At 36.3% G+C, this 25813-nt stretch overlaps 1 protein-coding gene across 9 annotated transcripts in view; it reads left to right on the top strand.

Annotated features, from left to right (window-relative positions):
- The window catches only part of PDE10A (phosphodiesterase 10A), a gene marked incomplete at its 5' end in the record, with an annotated part of 237119 nt that overhangs the window by 197413 nt on the left and 13893 nt on the right, over positions 1-25813 (top strand). For 7 of the 9 annotated variants that reach the window (XM_083857578.1, XM_083857577.1, XM_083857576.1 and 4 more), the window contains 11 exons: positions 86-241; positions 2931-2987; positions 4811-4869; positions 7455-7506; positions 11046-11188; positions 13338-13430; positions 14010-14196; positions 15570-15712; positions 17871-17954; positions 20183-20333; positions 22905-23060. In XM_083857578.1, coding sequence (XP_083713704.1) covers positions 86-241; positions 2931-2987; positions 4811-4869; positions 7455-7506; positions 11046-11188; positions 13338-13430; positions 14010-14196; positions 15570-15712; positions 17871-17954; positions 20183-20333; positions 22905-23060 — 1281 coding nt within the window. The remainder of the gene's footprint in view (positions 1-85; positions 242-2930; positions 2988-4810; positions 4870-7454; positions 7507-11045; positions 11189-13337; positions 13431-14009; positions 14197-15569; positions 15713-17870; positions 17955-20182; positions 20334-22904; positions 23061-25813) is intronic. The other 2 variants (XM_083857581.1, XM_083857574.1) reach the window with 2 other exon arrangements.

Here is a 25813-nt window from a genome sequence, read left to right as displayed (position 1 = left end):
GACAGGGAGGAAGACATCAGTATGTCTTTCCTGTTAATGTTTTATCTGATTTTACATTTTATCAGCTTATGTTTGCATTTTCTAGGATGAGCGATTTCCCAAAGGTACTGGACTGGAGTCGGGCACCCGTATCCAATCTGTTCTGTGTTTGCCAATTGTCACAGCCATTGGTGACCTGATTGGTATTCTGGAGCTTTACCGTCACTGGGGCAAAGAAGCCTTCCACCACAGTCACCAAGAGGTGAGCTCGTGTGCAGCCTTTTCCCATTTCCCCACAATGGTCAGGACTGCTCCCCTGTCCCCCCCGTCACTCCAAATGTCCTTCTCTTGCTCTTCTCATGAGTTTATACCTTTTTCATGCTTGATTTTTATTCTTATTGAAGAAAGAAAATAGGTAATGATTTGTATTTTCAGTCAGAGGAGGTAAAATATACAAGTACAGAGACACATCAAGAATTTTACCGTGTGCTATTTTATGGATAAACAGATTCAAGGTTATTTATTGATCATAAACTCAATACAGAGTTGTTAGAGATGTTAACAGAGGACAGGTAAATGAAATGCAAGTGTAAATCAAACATCAAAACCCCAAATCACTTTATTTAAAAAAAGACAATGCTCAGTGATCCTGAGTCTCAATCTTAACTTTACAGTACAGCTTTATTGTACATTATGGTAAAATTTTAAAATTTATTTTAGTTTACTTTTTGCTGTGGCTTCTCAAGGAAGGAGCCTTATTGCAGAACAGTGTTGCAATATTGTAGCAACAGTTTATCAAGTTTCAATGCTGGGTCTCACAGGAGGGGAAAGTGATTTTACTTTAAATCTAAAGTGAAGCAAAAGAGATTTCTGATATTTGCATTCATATTCTTACTGCCACACATTCTCCAGCACCATGATGTGTCTATCTAGGTGGTATTTCTAGTACCAGGTATCCAGGTAGTCCCTCCAGAATTCCTTGCAACAGAAGGACAAGGGATGCTGTCTGCTGAGTCTTTATGGTCTCCTGGTTTATTTCTAGGTTGACAACCATGTGCTGGTTTTGGGTCAGGCTTTTCTTTACTTTTCAGGAGCTGATAGCTTTTGTCTCTCTCTAGCCTGTCTCATCACTGTGAGTTGTCAGAATCACTGTCCTTTGTCTGCTGACTTAGATGTCCTTAGAAACTGTGTATAGAAGTGCTGGTAGCTGGATGACCTTCCAGTGTAGGTGACACTTGTAAAGCTCTCTTTTGCTTTTTGTTAACTTCTGATGCTTTCCTTATCCAGATATTTGCATTCATTCTCATCTTCCCCTTTCCATGATTGTTTTGCATGCATGACTCTGTTAATATAAGTCCTGTGTAGCTTCATTGTCCATACATGTCCATTTGTCAATCTGAAGTTATGAGCTGTTAGCCAAATGCAAATGGATTTGAAAACGGAGCTGGTGGTGCAAAGGCTGTTGCAGTACTAAAGGTGTTCAGAGTGCATCTTTGCACTCATGTCAGGGTGAGGATCTCTCTTATGTCCCATTAAGATGTCTCTAATGTCAAGAAGAATTTTTCTCTGTGCCATCCTCCAGAGAAGAGAACCTGAACACACAGGGCAAAATGGAGTGAATTTTAGCCAGGTGTCTTAGCAGCAGTATGAGATCCACCATGGCGCAGTTTAGCTGTACTGAACAGGAATTATTTGTGTGAAAAGGACAGAAGATATTCAGGCAAGAGATACTAAAACTAGTCCTCCTAGAGAAGGAAAACAGCAGCAGTATTTGTCAAGTGTATGTTTTGTTTATCAGTAAGCTAAGTACCCTAGCATTCATCTAATGTTTACCTATGTATATTAGTTGGATAGTCGATGCCACTTCAGCTTGTTGTCACACCTTGTATTTTTTTCACCAGTAGTAGACAGAGGTCAGGGTAGGGGACTAGATTAGTGTGGTGGTGCCACTGTCCTTGCTCAGAAAACAAAGAACAGGCATTCATACAAAACCAGGCTTCATTAATTCTGCAGCCTACACGCAATGCATTTAATTTTGAAAATTGTCCTATGACTTTAATCACTCTACAATTCAGATAGGTCTCAGACATGTGCTGTTTTGTGAAAATATGAATGTTTTATGTTACATGGAAGACTTTCTGTGGCTAAAGTTCATGAATGTTCTACTTGGAAAAGACTCGCTGCTAAATGAAAGTATTTTATTAGTAAATTAAAAATATTTTAAGGTCACTTTATGAGTGTTCTAAAGCATTCTTTTCATTTTCAGGTTTCAGAAAGCCTTTGGATGCCATTAGCAATTTTTTTGAAATGTGTGCAAAGTGTTCTGTTTAAAAGTATAAAATTATAAAAAAATACCTTAGGAGGGTATACAAAAGCTGACCTTTTGTGCTTCCGTTCCCTGTGTTCCTATAAAGCTCCTGTGCTTCAAGGACAGGAGATTATGCATGGTAGCACATCACAGCTGCAGTTTACATGACATTTGTTTGAAATGTTGCCTGGAAACTGTCATACTTCAAACACTTGAGCTGAGGGATCAGGTCTGGTTCTTCTGACACCAAAACAGTAATGAGAGAAACAGTGCCTGTTTACAGCTGGAAGTAGCTATTGCTGAAGAGGTACAGCCCCAGAAAGTTGTTAAGGCATATTTTATTTCTATGGCAGATGCCTTTCAACAGTGTAATTTTTAAAGCCCCTGGCTTATGGGATGTTTGTTTTGATGTTGTATTTCTGAGCTGATGGGTGCAGAGTTTTGCTTCTCAAAACCATTGGTAAGCTCTGAAATTGAAACACAAGTACACTGCGAAGTAATTGTCTTCTCTTAAATTGTTACTGCCTGCCTGTCTAAAACAGCTCAGTCAATTTACTTAGCAGGCAGATGGAGAAAAGAGGCATGTCACTGATGTGCAGTTTTCAAGGTTTCTTCAGAGAGAGTTTCTTCTCTTTTGTTGCAGGTTGCAACGGCGAATCTTGCATGGGCTTCAGTAGCAATACATCAAGTACAAGTAAGTGTGAGTGGTTTTTCATTATTTTCATTGTGTGACTTGTCTTCCAGAACTTGTTTAGTAGGAGCACGGATTGTGATCAGATTTAGGTGGAGGTCATTGCTAAAGCATTGATTAAAGCCCTTTCCTTGAACCTGAAAAAAATATGCTAACTTTTTTTTGTGTTCATTGAACTAGTTTTCCTCACTTGCAATCATGGATCAAATAACAAACAATATTTGTACTAAAGGAAAGAAATTTGAACAAAGTGGATAAATAATGAATAAAGCAAATTTATTGTAACAACTTGACAGGGTTGTTTTGTTTTCTTTTCTTTTTCTTGTGGAAAGGCAACTGCTAGGCTAGCTGGTTGCTTTCCTTCTGCTTTGGTATTCTGTTTGAAATTATGAAATGTTGCCAGCAAAGCCTATTTTAAGCCATCTTTGCTAGCTGCTTCATAGTCCTGTAACTACTGCCACTAAGGATGCCTCATGCTGTCCCTAGCTGGGTGCCTAATGGAGCTTCACACAGTGTCAAGCTGCTCTAGCAAACCCCAGCAGCTCTGCCAATAGGTTTTGTTACTTCAGCTAGCAGAAGATGGCAACACTGAAATTAAACATATTCTTTCAACTCAGAGAAGATGCTAAAATAGATTCTTCTGTCAACTCCCAGGAGGAAATGCATGATGTTCTTTTTTTCAAGGTGTCTTTCATATACTTGTCAGAAGACATGCAGAAAGCTTCCTGCTTTTCTCTTCTACCCTCTAATCTTTTCTGCCTCGGTGCCCCACTGACTTAGGGGTGGTCAATCACATCTGGGCAGAATTAGCTGGCACAGACTGTTGTACCCTAGTAGAATTGCAATTGCATATGGTTGTAGCTTCACCTAAGAATTACTCTCTCTTTGACTGAGAAGTCTTTCACATCTAATAAAACACAACAGGGGAAGTTAAGCTCAAGCTTGTCCATTGATCATTTTTATTTCTCTTCCTTCTAAGCAGAAGGCTTGCTCTTCCCTAGTTTGTTTTTTTTTTTGCACGAGAAGAATGCAAGAGTTTTAATCTGGCATTTTGTATCTGCATTGCACAGATGAAAGATATTACTAGTTTGAAATGATATTTTTGTGAGTGTAAAATGTACAAGCAGTAGAGGCTTCTTTTACTTTTGGTCTCAGTGCTTGCTCTAGTAATATACAGATGTACAATTGTCTTCAGATACAGAGTATGTGAATAAATGAAGTAAAAATACAGTTGAAAGATTTGCTTCATCCAACATTTTGCTTCTAAAAAGAAGTATGCATACTATTTTCTGTACTCATCTTTATGCTGTGCTCATCTTTATGCTGACTTCTCCCTAAATTGAGCATATATCATCTGCTGCTTAGTTTAGTTAAACTTGCCTGATGTCAGTCTACAGTTGTGTCTATATGCTACTTTGCAGCCTGCAAAAAAGTGGTAAAAATGTGGTAAGGGAGAAGGGAAACAAAATATTTGACATTCTCAGAAGATTTGAGGGTCTGGATAAGGAAATGTTCATTCCATAATCACAGTCAGTGACAGCCTTTGAGGCAGCATGAACAAGTGTAAAACCCAACAGCTTTCAGTGAGTCTTAGGAAAGATTATACTTGTGTTTCACAGTTTTAACTCAGCAGCTATATAGCTAAGTTTGAAACTCAGCACATAAATTCAGCTTTAATTTTATACAGTGCTGGAGCATATATATATATATGCTATACACACACACACACATGAGTACTGGTATTTTTTTAATACAAATAAAAGGAATGGGGCTTCAGTTTTCCTGTGACATCAGTGTTCTGGAGCAAATAGTTCTGTGATCTGTGCTTCCAGGTGTGCCGGGGCCTTGCCAAGCAGACTGAACTGAATGACTTCTTGCTTGATGTATCAAAGTAAGTGCGATTTGCAAGATAATCTCATGAATTTTTGAGCTTTTCTAGTGTGTCTCTTCCAATCTACCTGTGTTCACTCACTAGTAGTAGTGGAAGCTACTCACTGTAGTTCACAAGCAGATGCAAAGACACCCTTCAGAGGCTGGGCAAACTTCAGTTCAGGGACAAGAATGAGTGGTAATGTGTGGCAGTGGTGTATACCTTTCATATTTTTATTTTTGGTGGTGCAGATGAAAATGTGACATTCATTTATACCTTACAGAATTTTTTTATTGTGGTCTTTTGCATGGAATTTTTTTCTGCCTTTTACCCCCACCTTTTCTGTCAGAGTTAAATGCGGCCATCTTTTGAGATGTGACAAATAGACTTGGTGTCTCACAGAAATTTTAGAAGGCTTGAAAGGACTTTACAGGAAGTTATTTAGTGTACTTCAGCTTCCCCTATTCTCCCAACCATTTTTTGGACATGAATGCATGTATTCATATATGGACTTCAGAGTTAAATCTTTGAAGAATCAGGGCTGCCACATGGTTGCTCGTCCCATGTATTTTCTGAAGGCTCTGTTTTATTTTTAAAGACTTTTGCTGCATGTAATCTGTTTGCTTTTAATTTCTTGTCACTATAAGACAAGATTAATTTGAAAGCACAGAAAGAATGTGAAAGCTTGAGCTTACACTTGCAAAATCAGTTTATTGCCTTAGGTTATCTGTTTTTTTGTTTGTGATTGCTATTAAGATCTTTAAATAGCAAAGATAACCAATAAATTAAAAGATAAACCAGAGCTGTACTTTTGGTAAATCAGTCTGCAGTGCTTAACAGTGTTTCATGAAACTAGTTGATAGAAGAATTTCAAAGTGCATCACAAAGTAGTGATGATACTGTGGAAAAATGAGATATCTTAGATTTTTGCTGCAAACACTTCTGTGCGCCTTGATGAACAATTCTCAAACTGATGAGATTAGAGGATGTCCAAGATTCCTATGCCATTGCTCAGGAATGTAGGCAGCCAAGTTGACCCAGCTGGAAGGGAGAGTAATAAACCTCAGGGAGGAGTCTGCCCCTTTCAAGGAGGGCAAGCTGGTTATATCCAGATGTTTTTCTGAGCTTTTTTCCTCAGGATGACCTTTTTTTTTAATTTCAGCATAATTCAGAGCACGCCTCCCAAAGGGCACTCTTACCAAGTCTTGCACCATTATATTCCTTTCCAGAGTGCTTTTATGTTGCTGACATCCATACTGAACTAGTTAACCAAAAATCTATATTAATCTACCCAGATTTATGGACTGGCAATTTAGCCTTGGACTGGCATAGTATGGAGATTGTTTTAAAGAACTTGGTAATTATTTTACATTTTTTAAGATAAAAATGACAATAAATACTGCAAATATTTGTTATGCCTTTTAATAAGAGAATAATTCTCATGCAGCATTATCAGTTGCTAGAGTTTTTTTGTTTCAACAAAAAAAGAAAGTCTGTGTTTTAAGGCACAAAACTGGGATATCATTTAATAATATCTTTATGAACTTTATGCAGGCAAAGACTTGTATCAGCACGAAAATAATTAGTTTCCTCTTGGAAGTAGTCTGTATCTTTTCTAACATGGAAGGAGAATTTCCTTTTCAATTGTTGGTATGCAGTGTCAGCGGGACACGTTCTGTAACATTTTAGAAAGGGCAGTATATGCAGTGCTCCACCTCTTCATGTTCCTGACGATGTAAGACCAGTGTATTAAGTATCTCCTTTTCACTAGACCCAAACAGAACTGAGCTGTGGATATATTCAAGGCCACAGGACAATGCTTTTTGTCTGCTGGGAACATTGTAATCCCAGGGTTATTAATACTCGGCATGTGGAAGATTTAGACTTCTTTTACTAATAAGTTTGACCTTTATCTTTCAATGTTCTTGACTGTCCTTGAACAGTTACTTTGCTGTGGAACTGAGATTCTTTTTTATTCCTTTTCATTTTTTAATTTACAACCTCATTCCTTTTCTTCAACTTCAACTGGTGTTGCTAGAGAAGACCCATTAAGAGTTTAAATAGTTGCCTTTTAACTAGTGTTAAAGATTAGATAATATGATGTGGATTTAGCTGTACTACACTTTTATTTAGTTCTCAGAGCACAGCATGGGTAAACCTAATGAGCTATTTTAATGTTTTGAAAGAAATGGATTATTTTTGTTGTTGTTTCCTACTTCTTTTCCTTTTTACTTCTGCTTTTAAAATTTTCACTGTGTTAGAGGTGCCATAACATTTTGATGTTCTTGGTGTTGCTCAGCAGGAGCCTATTCAGTTCACAGCAGGCAATATTTGGTAGTCTTTTCCCTTTTCTATAGAGAAAATTCTATGTGTAATAAAGAAGATTCTCAATTCTGTAGTGGAATAATGGCTTAAGGAAACAGAGCTGGGACCATGTCTTAATTCCCTTGTGCTTTAGCAAGCCAGTCAGTGATTTTCAAGATGCAGTGGTTTGTCCTCACCTTTTCTGGCTCCATCTTAAGCTGTAGTGAAACAAGAGCCCCTGACACCTGTTTGAGAAGTGTTTGACTAAATGCCAATGTTTACTGACTTCTCTTTCTCTGCAGAACATATTTTGATAATATAGTTGCAATAGATTCTCTACTTGAACATATAATGGTAAGTTGTCTTTTCCACTTCTAAGTTTATTAGTACTAGTTATTAAAACCCTTCATTCTCCTTCCCTTGAAGACCTTATGTCATTGAAATATATGAGTTGTTTGTAGTGAACACATAATTCAAACAGTTTAAACATGTCTGTACATGTCTGCACAGAAAATGTGGTAAAAGGACAGCTTGATTTGTCATTGTTGCAACAACTTCCATTCACAGCTTTCCAGTGAAACATGACTGTCTCCGAACTATATAGTTACTATTATGTTCTGAGAAAGTTTGAAAATTGTAAGAGAAAGGTTTCTGGTTTTCTTTCTATTTCAGTGTTTTATATTGATTCCTTCTTCCTAAATTCAATTTTCTACATGCTGCAAAACACTGCTGAAGAAGTTACTGTCTGTAGCAAGCGATAGAGTGTAAAAATTACTCCTAGGGTATTTTTTCCTGTTGCTGAATGAGATACGTAAGACCTTTGAAAACTACACTCATAACTAGAGTGACAGTCAGTCAATGTTTATAGAAACTACCGAAGCCAAGTGGTTAGTTCTTCCCATTGAAATAACTAATTAATGAGTTAAAGTACTATTCAGAAGCAGTTTATGAGTTTCTAAATCAATTTTGAATTCAGAATTATTTCCTGAATAGTGTTAACAAATGTGTGTGAACTGGTAGTTTATAACACGTTTTGAGTTTTTGATATGTGAATTATGCTTTTTAGCTTTATGCACATTCATTGCATTCTGCAGTTCTTTTTCCTAAGTATAAACCTGAATCAGGTCCGTGATACCATTGTTTAAAATTTGCACATTCAAAAAATTACTTTCCAACAGTACTCTGATACATGTCCCAGTCTTCAAAGTGATATTCTTAGCTAGACTATTAAAAGACAGCGATGTTAGAATGCAAACAACATTAAAGTGGTTTTATTTAGAAATGTGAATTAGTAATGGAAAATATTCTGCAGTGTTTGTGTTATTCTAGTTAGTACATAGTCAAGAATTCTGCACATAGGACACATTTCTGAACATTGACTTTTCCAATTTAAATGAACTTCTTAAAAATAGCTTAGCATTTAAAAGAACTGCTATAACATAACATATGGCATTGAGAACAAATATTGATATTCTTCCCTGTTTGTCCCTGTGAATAGAGTTCTGGTGGAAAACACAATTGGCAGTAAAATACATTTACTCTTTCATCATCTTTTCCAACACTTGGCTGCATCATGATTCTGTATTTTAACCTGTGTGATGTTTCATACTCAGCTTCCTTCTAAGCTGTAGCTGTTGTCTCTTTCTTGAGCCAATTAGCTGAATTATGTGTTTGTACATTTATTGCCATATAATGGGAGTGTGATTTTATCATTATGTGGCTTATTCTCTGTCTCACTGTGAGAAAAGACCAGAACTCATTACTTCACCCTTTAGTGATTGCACTTATGGTTTGATTTGTTCCTGCAATACTAAAGAAGAACATATGTGTGTGTCTTCTCATTCTTTTCATTTTTATTTTCATCAAAAAGTCTCAGCAAAGCTAGTGATATAAGGGTGTTTTTGAATGTAAATGTAAGAAAGGGAAGTAAGAAGTTCAGATTTATCTTAACAAATTTTATTGCCTATATGCTTGAGTAGTTACAAGCAGCTTATGTGAAAGATGGTCCTTGCCTTCCCCATTGACAGTGCCAAACATACTTTTTGTACTGATATTCTCTTTCAACCACTGGTCAGGATTTGAGCAAGGGATTTAGAGAAGTAAAACTCTCTCATCCCATTAACTATTACTTAATTAGTACTGTTTAAGTAATCATTTTTGAAAAGCGTGAGTCGTGACAAAGGTAAGTTCTTGAGTCATATGCATTAAACCACAAAAGATTAATTGTATAAAATTAACACTGTGCTGTAGATTTTACAAAGAAATCTGATTCAATATCTGAATAGAAGCATTTACTGGACCCCTTGTCATTTTGGGAGTTTCTGTTCACTCTCTTTTAGCAAATGAATAAGCAGTCCAAGTGAGTAAGTCTTTACATTTCTTAATGCTCTAAGGGTGAAGAATTACACAATCTTACCTCTTAGATTGCAGTCTCCCTGACTTTTCTGTTCTGATGGAGAAAATGGAGTAGAAGACAACAGAATCTTCCTGAACGCCGTTTTTGTCTGTATGGGACAGCCCTCCAAGTTTTGGACTTGGGCTGTACAGTATCTGTGCAGTTCCCCTCATATGGCATAGAACTAGAGTCTCTCAGAAAATGATTTTTAATCTCATACAGGATTTTTTCTGCTGAAGTGTAAAATTTTTCCATCTGCATTAGTATGAAATGAGATACTTTATTGTTTTATTTTTGTTCTTGGAAGACAAGAGAGAAGGGGTGGGGGAAGATCATTCATTTGGAAGTCTTTTGAATCCTTAAAACATACCAACTGCATGCATAACACACCAATATTTAGTTAGCCCCTTTCTGTAGCTGAATGACTAGGTAGGTATTATATATAGAGAGAGATCCACCTGAGATCATACTCTATCATGCAGTTACTGTACTTTCTGAGCAAGTAAGGAACACAGGAGCCCTATCTGAATCGGATAGAGCAGGTCCTTGTGCCTGTATATTGGCATCATAACATAGTGATCCTTGTTTGATTTTTGTCTCACTTTTTCCTCTTTTTCTCAGAAAGATTATTGTATGTCTGAGAAATACTTCAGTGAAGAGCTACTGTGTTCCCAAGACAAGATTCTGTTCTGACAGTCAGTGCTTCTGGGAGTTATTTTTGCTGAGAAAAAACTAGTTGGTTCAAAGCAAGATAGAGGCCATGCAAGTCTGTTGTTGTACTGTGGTACTTGGCTGTGGCTGGTATCATTGGGCTTTGGTTTGTTCATGCACAATTTCTAAGTCTCAGCTCTTGTGCAAGTACTGACCCTGACATTGGGAGGGTGCAGCTATTTCCTATCCTCCTGCATAGAGCAATCCATAATGATACCTCTAATGACAGAATCACAGTGTCACAGAGTATTTCTGACTTGGAAGGGACCTACAAGGATCATTTGGTTGTTGTTTTTTACAGACACACTTCACTTTTTTGGAAGCAAACACTACCCTTTCTGTTCTGTCTTTGCTGGATATTAAACACCGATATATTTGCATTGAAAATGAAGGCAAAAAGGCAAAATTGATTAGATCTTGCTCTAACTTATCTATTTAAAATCAAATAAAGATGAATAGTATCTAAACATAGAGGGAGGAAAGCTACTATTTTGAAAAGCCTTAAAAAACAATTAAGTAGGAAGGCTTATTTTATTTTAGGAAACCTTCAAGTCTCTGAAGATATTCCTGCATTTCTTGAAGAGAACATTCAAATATTGAATGAAAATATTGAATTCAAGATTTTACTTTTGAATTGTATCCTAAAAGATTGCTCCTTCAAGCAGATTTCCATACTGGATAGCTTCTCAAAACTTTTGTCATACAGGGATGTCTGTTTTTATCAGGTAAATGACTGGAGATAATCCAACTCATGACCGTTAACTCTAGTTTTATTTTTTGTCTGTAGATATATGCAAAAAACCTGGTGAATGCAGATAGGTGTGCACTCTTCCAGGTTGACCACAAAAATAAGGAGCTGTATTCAGACCTTTTTGATATTGGAGAAGAAAATGATGGAAAACCTGTCTTCAAGAAGACCAAAGAAATAAGGTAAGAATAGCTAGCAGAAGAGTGCAGTTTCATTGTAACTATGGATGTGCAGGCATTTTATTACCCAGTTTCTGTGCCTATCTGCAGGTACCCTGACAATACTTGTCATACTGTGATATCATTCCCACCAGGACCCGCCTCCAGAAGGTAGTACTTCTGGGAATGACATTGCAGTGCCATCGAAACAGCGTCTCTGAAGCTATAACGTCACTCCTGGAAATGCCGTCTTCCGGAGGCGGTCCTTTTGGAAATCATGTTGGGAAAAAAACAGAGGTGTTCTGAGGTAGGTAAAGGTGCAGGTAATAGTGCACCTAATCCGTAGTCTGCCAGTTTGGGACTTTTTTCCCAAGAGGGTTCCCAAGAGGAATTTGTGCTATTCAAGCACATCCAAAGCAAGGAAATCACAGTTTGTGCTTCTTATGGATGGATTAGGCAAATGTAGAATTAATTGAGTATGGATTGGTCGCTGGTTTTGAAGGTTTCAAGCTCAATAATTTGATTTTACTTTTCTCATGTGAATTTAGATTTTCAAACTTTTAATTAATTGTGATACTGAACAATGCTTGAAATGGTGAATTTGAAAATGTATATTGTCTGGTAATGACTAGAAAGGATTCTCTGACTAAAAGTTTTGTGTATTTCTGCTTCATGTCACAGGTACCTAATTTTTTACGCTTACGCACTTTTTTAACGAAAGAGACTAAACAGCAAATTAAATATAGTGTTTTTCACTTTTCAAAAATTATGAATCTCTAATAGATCCAGACTAAGATTTTCAAAGGCACACAGGTTTCAGCTTCTTAAAGTAAAGTATTTTCAGCTTCTTAAAAGTAAAGAATTGTATGACTGAGTATCCTGTACTAAAATTTTCCTAAAATATTCAGTGTTGATTTTTATATGAACTTTCTTCATTTCCTTCTTACACTTTTGAACTTCTGGGCCAATATGAGATGTGATTCATGTCTTCACTAAGACTCCTTTAGACAAACTTACTCCCACTTACCATTGTGTGAGTGAGAATGGAAGGAGTCAAAATTGGTGCAATTTGCCTACTGACAAGCAAGGAGGTGGTGTAAATTAAAAAAGCTGGCCTGCTTTAACATGCACTTTCATACTCCTTCTTGATAATTGTTTTTCTTGTTTATATCTTTCTGTCTTTTCTGTATGTTATTGAAATGTGCAAGGGTGTGAGCCATTTCACAGGTACTGTACACTGAAAGTGAAATGCAACTTAAATATCTGTAAGAAAGTGACACTGAGTGAGTCATCAGGAAGGAGTCTCAAGTTGGTGTGATGTACCTATCATAAGAAGCAACAGAAAAATCTAACTTAAAGTTAGGTGTGCAGGGTGAAATCCTGACAGCTTTATCACTAACTCCAATACCAGACACGCGTATTATCAGGGTACATTTAGACGTATTATTCTTTTTACGTGATTTTCTCCATAAATTATCTTCTGCTTTTATGTCATAACTTCTTTATGTCAAAATATTGAAAATTATTTACTTGCAAGACAGACGTACAGATTTTTCTGATAAAATTTAGGAATATATTTGTTGTGTTCAACTTCCTTGTGGTGACAAAGGAACACAGTTAATACCATGGTATTGTTTGATTGTCGTGAAAGAAGATAGTCATTCCCAAGTCTACAAGGCAAATACATATGATGTTTAACTATGAAATTTCCACTGGTCTTTTTCCAAAATCTTGTTACCAAATCCTCACACATACACCACCCAAAGAAACAAGTTCCGTGTTGCCTTTTTTGTGTCTAAAGAAGCAATGAATATGTAAAACTCATAATAAAATCAGTACCTTTTAAATGTAAACACAACTCTCTGGTTCTGTGTAAATGCTATATTTGTTAGGGATAACCCCCCGGGTTATTGAAGATTTTGGATTTTTGTCATTAAAATGGTCATATTATGGCATGTTTTGTATTAAAATATGTAGCTATATAAAATGTTTTCAGAAAGTATCTATTAGGATGTGCTTTTTGTTTTATTATGTGCTACTAGTTGTAAGATTTTTCTCCTCAAAGCAAGAAAATGGCGCTGGTTGGGAACACCCACTACTGTGCCCAAGACAGACTCCACTAGAAAAAGGTGTTTTCCATATTTTGTCTAATAGACGTTTTTATTTTCTCCAGATTTTCTATAGAAAAAGGAATAGCTGGCCAAGTGGCAAGAACAGGAGAAGTCCTTAACATCCCTGATGCCTATGCAGACCCACGCTTTAACAGGTAGGATGCTCTTCATCGGAGGCGAAGATAGCTTATCAAACTTTTTACATAATATTACTGCTTAAATTTCATATTGAGATGCATTTATGGAGCTGTGGTCCTCTGATGAGGAGGTAACTAATAGATGTTTATTAAATGCTTAGCCATCAGAGATACTTTTAAGATACAAATAAAAGTACTATTTTTATCGAATAATAATATAATGGAGAAAAATTTAGTTAGATTATTGCCAATTTTCATTATCAGTCTCTCCATGATCTTGTTAGATTCAGAGGAGAAAAAACTGTTCACTAATGAATAGCATGCCTAGAAATACCCAAATGTTCTTTAACTCTGTGTTAGAGGCAATATTCTTTGTGTTGCGCATGGAGAATAAAAGGATTATAAAGTTCTTTATAAGTATGACACAGTAGATAAAAATATTTGAGAGTTTTGAGGGTGGAATTCTTGCAGGTACTAATTAGGTCTACTTTAAAACAATTCAGTATATTGTACATCAACATTTATGAGAATCAAGGAATAGGTACCCATTGATATTAACTCTTTTCTCTTTTTTCTTTCTCCTTTATGGCTCTCCAGAGAAGTAGACCTCTACACAGGCTACACAACCAGAAATATTCTGTGCATGCCTATTGTGAGCCGAGGAAGTGTAATAGGTGTCGTGCAGATGGTGAACAAAATAAGTGGAAGTGCCTTCTCTAAAACCGATGAGAACAACTTTAAAATGTTTGCAGTCTTTTGTGCTTTAGCCTTACACTGTGCTAATGTAAGTTTTATTTACAGTTCTGTAAGTTATAATGAGAATACTTAAGTATTTTAATGTTACAGATTATTAAAATGATTTGTAAGTCTGTTTCATTGAATTAACATTGTATTCCTTGGTGAATAATTCTGTTTTAAGAGGATGATAGGGATTTCATTTGAAATAAGTGTACTCTGGATATATCAGTTTTGTGTAGCTAAACTGAGAGAACAAGCTCTGAAATGTGAATGATATCTGGCTTCCCTTTTTCATTAAAAAGTGTGATTCTTATTTACTTTTATAAATTCAGATTACATTTTATAAGTTTAATTGGGGAATGGTGATATGCTATATATTCCCTCAATTCCATATGCTTAATACTCAAAGATCAATTTTTACACTTATATGCTGTGGTATATACTTATGATTATCCATGATTCTAGATAAGAATATGTAACTATTTTTGTCCTCTAACCCTTTATCATCTCCAAGTTTACTATGCTTTTAGAAAACAAAAGCAGTGTAATGATTATTACTATTTAATTATAAAAAATTCAGTAAATTCAGTAATAATACAATGCAGAAGAACTAAGTTATATTCATGGGAGGTAAAATAAAACACAGTTCCAGTTAAGCCTGATGATTTACATTAAGTAATTTTACCAATATCATCCCAGTGGTACACTGGGGCAGCAAATTTTATTACCAGGTAGCTCAAGTTGTTCCACTTGAGTCAAGGCAAGTAGAATAGCCTGCATATAAATCACACTTGGACTATGCACACTCAATTGTGTGTGAGTTCAGTACTTTTAGATGGTGAATGTCACCATTCAGGGTATACTGCTCCAGAGGATTGTTTAAGTATTTCATTGTTATGTTGTCACTTGTTTGCAAACCATGCCATGTCTGAAACTCTCAGTAATTAGCTGTACTTATTTTACTAGTAATGGTAGGTATGATAAACATCTCACGTACTTTTTGCTGTGCATAGATAGCAATAATTTGTACTAGTTAATAGAATTCATACAGTGGCAGAAAATGGGAATTGTGTACTGTTATAGGTTGTCTGTCTGTTAGAATTTTGCAAGTGACTTACCTCTGCTTTTGACTCCTGAACTTGGATTGTTTTTCCTGGGAGAACAAACATGCAGTTTAAAGTCAGCTGAGCCTTAGGTATTTGCCTGAGTGAGTAGATGAAGAATGATGTGATAGAAGGCCTGGTTTCCCAGAAGTACTGAATTTATTGTAATATGTCGCTCTTCTAATGCGTGAAGTTGTACAGCCAAAAGCACTATTGTTTCTGCAGGTGAATATTGTAATAATCACTGTTTGAATACAGGAAGTAATTTTTTTTCTTTATTAAAATTCCACATTTGTGCATGATTTCTCTTTTTCAGATGTACCACAGAATTCGTCATTCAGAGTGTATTTACCGTGTAACAATGGAGAAGCTGTCCTACCATAGTGTTTGTACAGCAGAAGAGTGGCAAAACCTCATGCACTGTACACTGCCTCCACATATTTATAAAGAAATTGAACTGTAAGTATTTTTCTAATATAGCAGCAGTTGTATATAGCCTGTTAATTTTATTTTTTTTTCTAATTTGTAGTGGAGTTTTTTAGGAAGCACTTTTATTACTGAACTACTACAACAATATCATGGTGGTTTTATCTCTGGCTTTCTTATACTTAGCTGTACTTAATGACCTGTGAACAGAATTTATCCATCAAAGATATAAAATTATATGTACTCAGAATTTTTTCACAGGCATGAGCAGATGAAATAGTTGCTTTAAGTGTTAGTTTTTACCTTGTATTTGTAAAGATACCTGTGAACAGAATTTATCCATCCATTTACCTTGTATTTGTAAAGATACCTGTGAACAGAATTTATCCATCAAAGATATAAAATTATATGTACTCAGAATTTTTTCACAGGCATGAGCAGATGAAATAGTTGCTTTAAGTGTTAGTTTTTACCTTGTATTTGTAAAGATGAGCTTTCATTCTTTAGTCCCCAGTCACTGTCAGCTCAGAGCTGGAGAGGAAGCCGAGCTTGGAACATCAGTATTTAAAACCAAATGCATGATCTCATCCCCTTGGATATGTTTTAGAGTTAAACATATATCTCCCAGCTCATTTCTGGAGTTTTCTGGGTGGTGTGTTTTTTGTTATGTTTGGTTTTGTATGTAGGGAGCATTTGGGGTTTTTTGTGAATTTTGAGAATGGATGCATATGTGTTGTGCATCTGCTTGTGCTTATTTAAGAAGGGGAAAATGGAAGTTCGGGGTTACAAATCCAAGGTGCTAGAGGGTAGAGTTGCAGCCTGCCTTTGAAGGAGGACTTCCCATCCAGTCTTTTAGGCTTTCTCTGACATAATTTAGTTGTTTTCGCTTCCTCCATGCTGAACATAAATCTCTATCTATATTTTATTGGTCAGTCCCCACTCAACACTAACAATGGGAGCCATCACATTTTTCAGTCACTCTTTTTGCTCCAGGACAATAAAATCTACTCTAGTAACCAGGTGCCTAAATCAGCTATTGAGTCACAAAAATCTAAGTTATCTTTTTAAACCTCCTCTCCATAGCTCGCTCACCTCTGTTCAGCACTGAGCCTTGTAGCTGTGAGCGACGTGAAAGCTTGTGCTTAACAGAGACTGCTTATAGTTAAAGTTCATTACATGCTGGTGATTTACTTGAATGCCAGAGCATTAACAGCTTGCAGGATTACACCCTAATGGAAGCTTATTCTTTGCAATACAATTTCTTGTGCTTTGTTAGGTGATATTATATAACCCACCTCCTCAGCAGAAATGAATTTTACTTGCAAAGATGACAGGTTTCATTCTAAATTATATTAGCATCCTTTAGTTCAAGCAGAATACATTTAACCATTTTCCAAGTAATTCAGCCACCTTCAGTCCTCTCACAGCTCCTGTGCTGTTCAGTGTGCCAAGCAGTTAACGTTCCGTGGGAAAAAAAAAAAAGAGAGGACTTTCAGCACAGAAACTGCAGGGAGAAGATTAAATTAATAATTGAAGGAAAAATAGTTCTACTGTCCTGGGTCCCTGAAATTAGGCCTTAGTATTATTATCAGGGGAGGGGAGAAGTTTTCAGGTAATGAAACATTAAAAATATGGTATTAAATGTTGAATTTTTGAAGTTTTGGCTTGATTTCTATTAGCTAGTAAAAACTGATTTTTTCCTCTATCAAAATTAGAGTGAGTCTAATGCAATTTATGACAGAAATTATTGGGGAGAAAAACAAAAAAGCCAGTAAATATATTATTAGAGACACTGTCTTTACTATTCCTGGGAAGAAATTCCTGAATATTTTGGGAATGCCTGTCAACCTCTCATTGTCCCTGAGATGTTTTTTTGTCTATTACTTCATCTATGGAACCGTAGATAAAGATATCTGTTTCTGTTAAGTAAACAAAGCCAAAGGCTAACTGTTGGACTCAATCATAAGGATCTTTTGTAACATAAATTACTAAATGATGGTATGAGACTATGAGCATAGTTCCATTGACTTTAGCAGAAATACATGACGTTATTGAAAAATATAGCCTGACATTCAACTTTCTGTGTGTATTCAGAAAGAAGTGACTCTTGCTGGCTATACATTTCGTAGTAATTTTCACTTGTTTTTAGTAACCATTAAAAGGTCATTTCTAAACTGAGATTTCTTTTTAGATACCATTTTGATATCAGTCCATATGAAGATGTTTGGCCTGCCATTTTTGTCTACATGGTTCACCAGTCCTGTGGGACAGCCTGGTATGAAGTATATTGTTTCTTTATTTAATGGTTTCTGTGTTTATTTACTTATAATTTTTGAGATAATTACTTCATAATTCAATGTCTAGCTTTTTTGATGTTTATTTAATGTGTTTAGTCTGTACAGGACTGTAATAAACAGACTGGATTTCTTGTCCCACTTTCTTGGTCCTTAGTAAAATCTAGGAACAGTGAGGTTAAAGAACTCATCCTTATAGTTCTCTTTCCAATATACAGAAGAATTGTTTGGTTCTGAGATGAGTTTGCTTTTCAGACAGAAAAATGGTAAAGACATAAAAAGCACTCTTCCCAGAAAGGAGAGAAGATGCATGAAAACTGATTTTTCAGATATGTAGTTGCTGAAATTAATAATGTATGTGGTAAAGTGAGCCAAGATCAGATCTTATCTCACTAAATGAATCAGTTATTTGCATAGTTGTCCATTAATTACGGAAGTGAATTGTTTTCAAATTAAGTGTTTCGTTTGCTGTCCTTTCTCAGTGTTCCTTATTATTAAGATCAGTAGTTGAGTAAGTATGGCTCATTGCTAAAAAAAAGGAGCTGCTCCAAATTACAGAAAAAACCCTACAGATGGTCAATTGAAAGGGGAAGTACATCTCTATAAAAGGGAGCAATATTCAGGAAGTGTTTGCTGGTGCTTCATTTTATTTTGCTAACTGAATGAATGCCCTCAAAGCGTGCCCTCAAGCTGGAGGATCTTTCTCAGTCTTCCTCAATGCTTCAAAGTGAGTGGCTCTTCTGAACACAGAACCAAAACATTTAGGACTAAAATTTGATTTTAATATATTCAAGAATAAGGTTGTGCATTAAAGTATTTACCTATGTAATGTATAATTGTTCTGTCCAGGGAAGATTTCAGAGAGAAGCCTATCATACTCACTACGTTTTCTCTTCTGAAGAAATAATATTTTACTGCTTTAATCACGTATACAAAATACAGTAGTGGACAAAGTAGTAGCATTCTATGTTGAGGCATTGCAGATAATAATTTTTCCTTTGTCTATAATTGTGCTATCATATAATAACAAGTGATTTGAGATTGGATGTAGATGGAAGTGACTACTGTGATATTCTGAATTATGGTGTAGTACTTTAAACAACAGTTGTATCATTGCCTGATTTTCTAGAATTAAAAAAGAAAGCTTGAACTATTTTGAAAGACAACATGCCTCTGGTTTTCCTAATGTCAGATTAAGGCTGAGAATGATAATTACGTAGCTCAGCACTGAACTGTAAAATACACATTTTTGCCTGTTTCCATGTAGTAAATTTGTCTGCATTTTTACTCACAGGTCAGAGACATTCAACTTATTTTCTCACCCCACAAGTATTGCAAAATTAGAACATTAGTACCACTTTCCTGATATACCCAAGAAATTTTTCAAATGTGGAACTTAGAAAGTCAAATTGCAGCAACAGGGGAAAAAAATAGTGTGGAGAGGTTGAGAAGCTGGCTGAGAAATGGGAAGAAGATAAAGGACACAATAGCTTTCAGAAAAGACACAATGGCTCTCAGAACTAGAAGCTAGGACAAGGCCAGCATGAGGATGAGGGAGAGGAACTGAGATCATGAGAAAGAGGAGTTAAATGCTACAAGGTGATACAAACTGTTGCAATATGCTGATATAACATGAAGTAAACTATAGGACTTAACAAAATACTGTTTGGTGAGAAGTAAATAAACTGTAAAATGTGGATTTCTGTTCTATTAGTCTAAACTGGAAGAAAAAATCTGCAAGTATTGCAAAAATAAAATCTTTGGATTCTCACATTGTTAATATGAATTTATTTAAACAAGTTTATTTCTTATGGGTCCTTTGCTTAAAAAACCCTGAATTTTCTGTTTTGATCACAGATCATGTTTTCAAATTGTCCATTAGATGCTGAGTTGTGCTATATTTCAAGTTGAATAAGCAATTGGAAGAAATCACTTCAATTTTCTGGGAGCAGGGAAGGTCATGCAATTGACTGAGCTGGGTAGCATGACTTATGTTCCCAAATTTAACAGATTAAACTGAGAGCATTGTCAGGCATCCACGCTCCTCTGTCCTTGCCAAACTTGAGTGACTTTTCATGTCATTCAATGAGTCATCCACAATGAGAGTCAATCCTAGCAAGAAGGGTAAATCAAAGACCATCTTTTCTCCTCTGCTGGTTGTTTTTCCTGTTCTTACTTCTTGTCTCTGACTAAATTATGTTCTGCCTAGCTTTGAACTTGAAAAGCTGTGCCGATTTACTATGTCTGTAAAGAAGAACTATCGCCGTGTGCCCTACCACAACTGGAAGCATGCGGTTACCGTCGCGCATTGCATGTATGCCATACTGCAGAACAACCAGGGGCTTTTCACTGATCTGGAGGTAGGTGACACCATGGTACCAGTTACCACACCTGTTCAGAGCTGTCAGCTGTTGTACAAGTACATTTTCTATGCTAAAGTTTTTTTGTCAGCTCAGAGTGTATGTACAGTCTTCATGGAAGAACATATGTGAGTAGAGAGTTTGAAGAAGGATTGCTCAGATTCCTAATCCTAGTCATGTTTTTCAGGACCACCCTTTAAAAAGCAGTAGTAGATTTGCTATAAATCTGTATCTAAGTTTTTGGGTTCTCCCTGCCCATTTACAATCACAATCTTTAATTATTTAACTAACTGTCTTATCTCTTGTGAGGGAGGGAAACACCCTGGGTCTTGAATCCTGTGAGGTCTGGGAGATCTTGAGTAGGAGGACTCAAGGGTTGCAGAGATGGCTGACGTGTGTGAGTACAGGAGAGGAGCCAAACATTAAACTAGTCACTAAGTGAAAAGATAACTAGTAAAATGGAAGGCTTAGAACATTAATAAAGCATATGGAAAACTGTCACTTGTTTTTCTTCTAAGTTATGATAGGTATAACAGGGAGTGCTATCTCTTATTAATGTTACATGAAACTTTTGACTCAGAGAACCTGTTTTCAGTTGTGTATAACTCTGCCAAATATTGTCCATTTGGGCTGTAATTTTCCAGGCTCTGTTACCTTGCTCAAGGTGATTCATTTGGGGAAATTTCAGGCACAATTGTTTGGCTCTTTGAAAGAGACATGCCACCAGAAATCAGTTTTGTTCCGTGTATAAGAGTAAAATGAAACTTGGTGAACTTTCATTTGAAAAGGTTTAGTTTATCCTGCTGTAAAGCAGAGACTTGAAAATTGACCACTGAAATGCAAAAGTGGCATATGCCAGGCATGTCCTGAAATATGGCCAAGCTATACAAGTTTGAGAAAAAAAAAATCAGTATTACTTTAACAACAAAAATCTGTGGAGTACTGCCTCAGAAATTTTTTAAAGCTCTGATAACGTTCAGTACTAACCAAGTAGTAAGCCCCATCTCTTTGGAGGTGCAGGAGTAAGAAAGGAAGGAAGAGCAAAAGAGACAGCTGTTAAGAGGGATGGAAAGAGTCTTTTTTTCCCCACAAACTCCATCTGTTTGAGTGTCTTATCTCAGTCTATGTTCCAGCTCTTTTTAGCCATCTCCTTTCTTGATTCTGGAGATGAATCCATCAAGAATACAGGAAACTGCTGAAAGAAAGTTTGAGGATCTAGGGATGGGCTGGCCTCAGGTGAGGGATGCTGACATGAACCCCAGTAAATTTAGAGATGGAAAGAGAAGTATAAAACACTGAAAAGAAGACACTGATCTGGAGAAAAATAGAGAAAAATGCAGTGGTTAAAGATTTGGGATCCAAGCAGGGACAATAGGTACAAGGTGAAGAGCACTGTTATTAGGTGTTGTATAACCCTGAAGGACTGAGACAAGAATGGCTTCCTGAGACATGGAGACTGGCACAAGCTGTTACTGCACAACTTCAAGTGATAGAGGTGTGTGTTATGTTCCTGAGGGTTCCACCTCTGCTGAGCATCTGTGTGGACGTGTGCTGCTGCATCATCCCGGGTTTTATACACGCTTTTTAAAAATACACTTTACAAGGTGCAATATTGAAAAGACATCATTCAAAATAGAAGTGAATGTTTCAAAATCAGACATACAGTCAGCATTGCCACAGCCTTATTTCTTCACATGGTGTTTTTGTGATAATATTTCTAATTGCCTCATTGCTATTTTTCCACAGACTCATGGGTCTCTTAGTATAGTATCCAGGTTGGATGGTTAATCAATATTCTTTTTCTGCTTCATTTAATAGCCTTATTCTTGTTTACTGAACACTTATCAGAACCAATTATAAGACAAAGCTATTTGGTCTCCAAAGAAATTTTCATGATACTTCATGCCAACAGTGACAGAGTCATAAACATTAATGATTTTTTCTGAACACATAAGCTGTGTGAAAACCTTCTAAAAAACAGATTTCAGGAACTTAATTTCTTCAGAATATTAAGGGTTAATTATATAAAAACCCCACTTACTGTTTTTATTTGTTTAAAATTGCATTGTCCAGCATTTGTGACTCACATTAGTGACTTCTTGGAAAAAAAAACCCATGAGGAGATTTGGTTAATGTCTCTAGGAGTGTTGCAGAGGCAGATCTGACATTGAACTTCAGTGCACTTGTCTTGAGCAGCAGATCATACATTTTGTATGTTTATTCTCCCCCAATAACAGTGCTTTTTATTGTTTTAGTAAACATGGTGAGGATTCAGTGGATAACCAGACTGTTTAAAATGCAGATTTCTTCTGAAGCACAGTCCATCCAATAGTATGTTACTGTCCAGCACTGATTTTTAAATGCATAATATAATTACAATTGGACCAAGAATTTTAGTTCAGCATGTCCTTACTGTCACGTTTCTCTCATTTTTAAGGATATTTCTACTTGTGCTGTTTGAAGGCAGCGTTAGCATGCTGCAACTTCTACAGTATTTTGGGTAGAGAGTGACATCTAGGGGCAGGAAATACATCTTGCTTTTCATGCTTTTGTGTCAATTTTTTTTTGTAGCGAAAGGGTCTTTTAGTTGCATGCCTGTGTCATGACCTGGATCACAGGGGTTACAGCAACAGCTATCTTCAGAAATTTGATCACCCCTTAGCTGCTCTCTATTCCACATCAACGATGGAACAGCACCACTTCTCGCAGACTGTGTCCATCCTGCAGGTAGGATTATTGAAATTGTGTGTTCTGTGCATTAGTGTCCAGTGGTGGAAAGAGGAGTCACATCATTGCCAAGTAGATTTTCTGAAGCATGCTTAGTTTGATTTCACTATTATAGTACTCATGTACAAGAGTAGAAGATTTATTACAGCAAGAAGGGTTTCGCAATTAGCAACCAAAGGATTCAACAATAATGCAAAACACAGCTTTCTCAAAATCTTGAAGTTATAAAAATATTGTGTATTTGAAGGTCTTTACTTATGGCCTGTCTTTGAAGCTTTTAGCTTCTGGTTCTCCAGAGGTTTTTCCCATGACAATGTGGAATAGGAACTTTGAAAATGAAAAATCGTTTTCTCAGTTAGATATATATATATTTGTCATGATGTATTTCATCAAAGTCTTCAACTGTCCTGAAATTTTGAACAAAACCTCAAATACTGGGAAAACTTTGTATGAGAAACTTGGAAACCCGCTGTAATAAATTCTGTAAACACTGAATGTGTGGCATGAAAGGAGAGATGTTAATTTTTCATGCATGATAATTGGAAACTTATTTCATTATATTATTCTGTGCTTTTTTGTTATCTGGTGATGTGAAATAGAAAAGCATGAGTAAGGTGATATTCTGTGAAAGAGAGTTCCTAGAATGAGAAAACTGCAAGAAAATATGCAGAGATACCTTTTGGGAAAATACAGGTGTACTACTGACACACACATATTTTCTCATGAGTGAAATTTTTATAATTCTCAATTAGAAGTGTGAGAACTCTTACCTGTGAAACCACTGTCAGTCCATAACATACTTGTGCTTACTAGTTTTAGTTTTCTGTGCACACTCAAGTTACAGCCTTACTTGCTGCTGGGCCACTAATTAATTGTTAACCTTTCTTTCTTTATGGTTTTTCAGGGGAAGATATTTATTTTCTTAAATATGTAATTACCTTTTAGGAAAAATACATATTCTGTCTTGTATTTAGAAGCACATCTTTTGATTATAGTTTGAGGTATCATATGCATTTAATCACAGAATGGAAGCTTTATCTCTGAATGCTCCTTCATGTAGGAGGGTGTAATTGAATCCTTCAGTGGTGGTATGGCATTAGATGTTTAGTGTTCATTCTTTGTGTGAATTTGTGCACAGTGAGCATGTTCCTCAGTCGTTAACACTTCACTGTCCCAACCATTTTGCTTTTTTTCTGGCAGAAATGTTGTAATCGATGAAAATCCCATTTGCCATGAAGGCAGGGAACCTTTTTGCTTCCCTGGCTTCTCCTACTTTCACTGTCAGTGTGAGTGAGGAGAGGTTGGGATAAGTGGCCAGGGCTGTAGAGTGGATTCAAGACACTAGCTGCTGAAGCACCTGTGGGTGGTAATTGGCAGCAAAGGCAGACTAGAGGAACCTTTTGGACTTGCTGGATTTTGTTTGAATCAGAGAGTCTTAATGAGTTCATGGACTGATGGGAAAAAAGCCAAATCAACCCACCAAGCTCTTCAGGGTTTATCTGAGTATGTTTTAACTTTACGTAACCTGCAGTACTTTTAACTGCTTGAAACTTTAGAGCTCCCTTGCTCATCCGCCTGCAGTTCTAGTGTACACCATACTTAAGACACAGGATTCTATTCACAAGCTTTAGTTCAGCAGGCAAAGACCAAAACCTTCGTAGTTGTACTTTGCGTGTACTGCTCAAAAGCTTATGTGACACACTCATAACTGGCAGCTTCTGTCAGCACTTTACAGAATCAGTTCTTTTCTAGTAGTCTGAACAGAAGCTATCACAGTGGTCTTTCTGAGAATGCAGCTTCTAAATCCCGAGGGTAGAATCAGAATAGTTTAAATATCAGGACAAATAGCGTGGTCTCAGGAATTAGACATCAAGGCTGGGGAGTAAAGGGTCCCCAAAACCCTAAGTCATGAGAACCAGTTGTAGTAATTTTTTGCTCCCAAAGTGCTGATGATGGGTTAAAACAGTCTGATTTTTTTTTTTTTTAATAAATCATGTTCTATGACTTAGAAATCCGTCAAAGGAATACTGAGAGATAGATGGATTGTATTTTCTATTCATTATTCACAATAAATCTACTAGTCTAAGTAAAAGTCCTGGAAAATGATGTTTATGTTCTGGATGGTGAGAGAAACCAAGCCTATTTGTACTGCAGAGGATTTATTTTGAGCAAATTATGTAAATGGTTGACGAAAGTCAGGGAAACTTTTTGAGCTTCAGCCCAAATGCCAATTAAATGTCATAACACCTCTGCATTTGATATATTTTAGTGTAATTTTCTTTTTCTGAATGTGCACACCTTGACATGGCTAGCTCATTCTTTCTTCTTTTTTTGTCTGCTTCCTCTCAACAGTAGGAAGACCTTTGACAAGTTGTTTTCCAAATCTTAGAGACAGCAGATAGTCTTGACTTTTCAAAATGTGATATAGCTTCATGAGTGATTACAGTGCATGGATATTGTCAGTTAAATGCGCAATAATGCCTAGTGGAAATTGAAAAGTGATGGAAGTGGTGTGTTACCAGAGCCTCCACACTGGAAACAGTTATCTTTAGCTTATGAGTCATTCAACTTAAGGTTGAACAAAGCAGCTTTTCCCCCTAAATGGTCATATACATTAAAATAATAAACTTTAGTTTTACATATAAAATTATATCAGTAAATGCAGCAATTTCAGGCACATTTCATTTGGAACACTAGGAAAACAAAATTATTTTGTATTTTTAACTTCAGTGTTTCTTTGTCTATACTATATA

Source organism: Zosterops lateralis, assembly GCF_965231275.1.
Source record: "Zosterops lateralis genome assembly, chromosome: 3".
NCBI lineage: Eukaryota > Metazoa > Chordata > Aves > Passeriformes > Zosteropidae > Zosterops > Zosterops lateralis.
The sequence above is the reverse complement of the archived record's forward strand: the minus strand, read 5'-3'. Positions and strand labels throughout refer to the sequence as shown.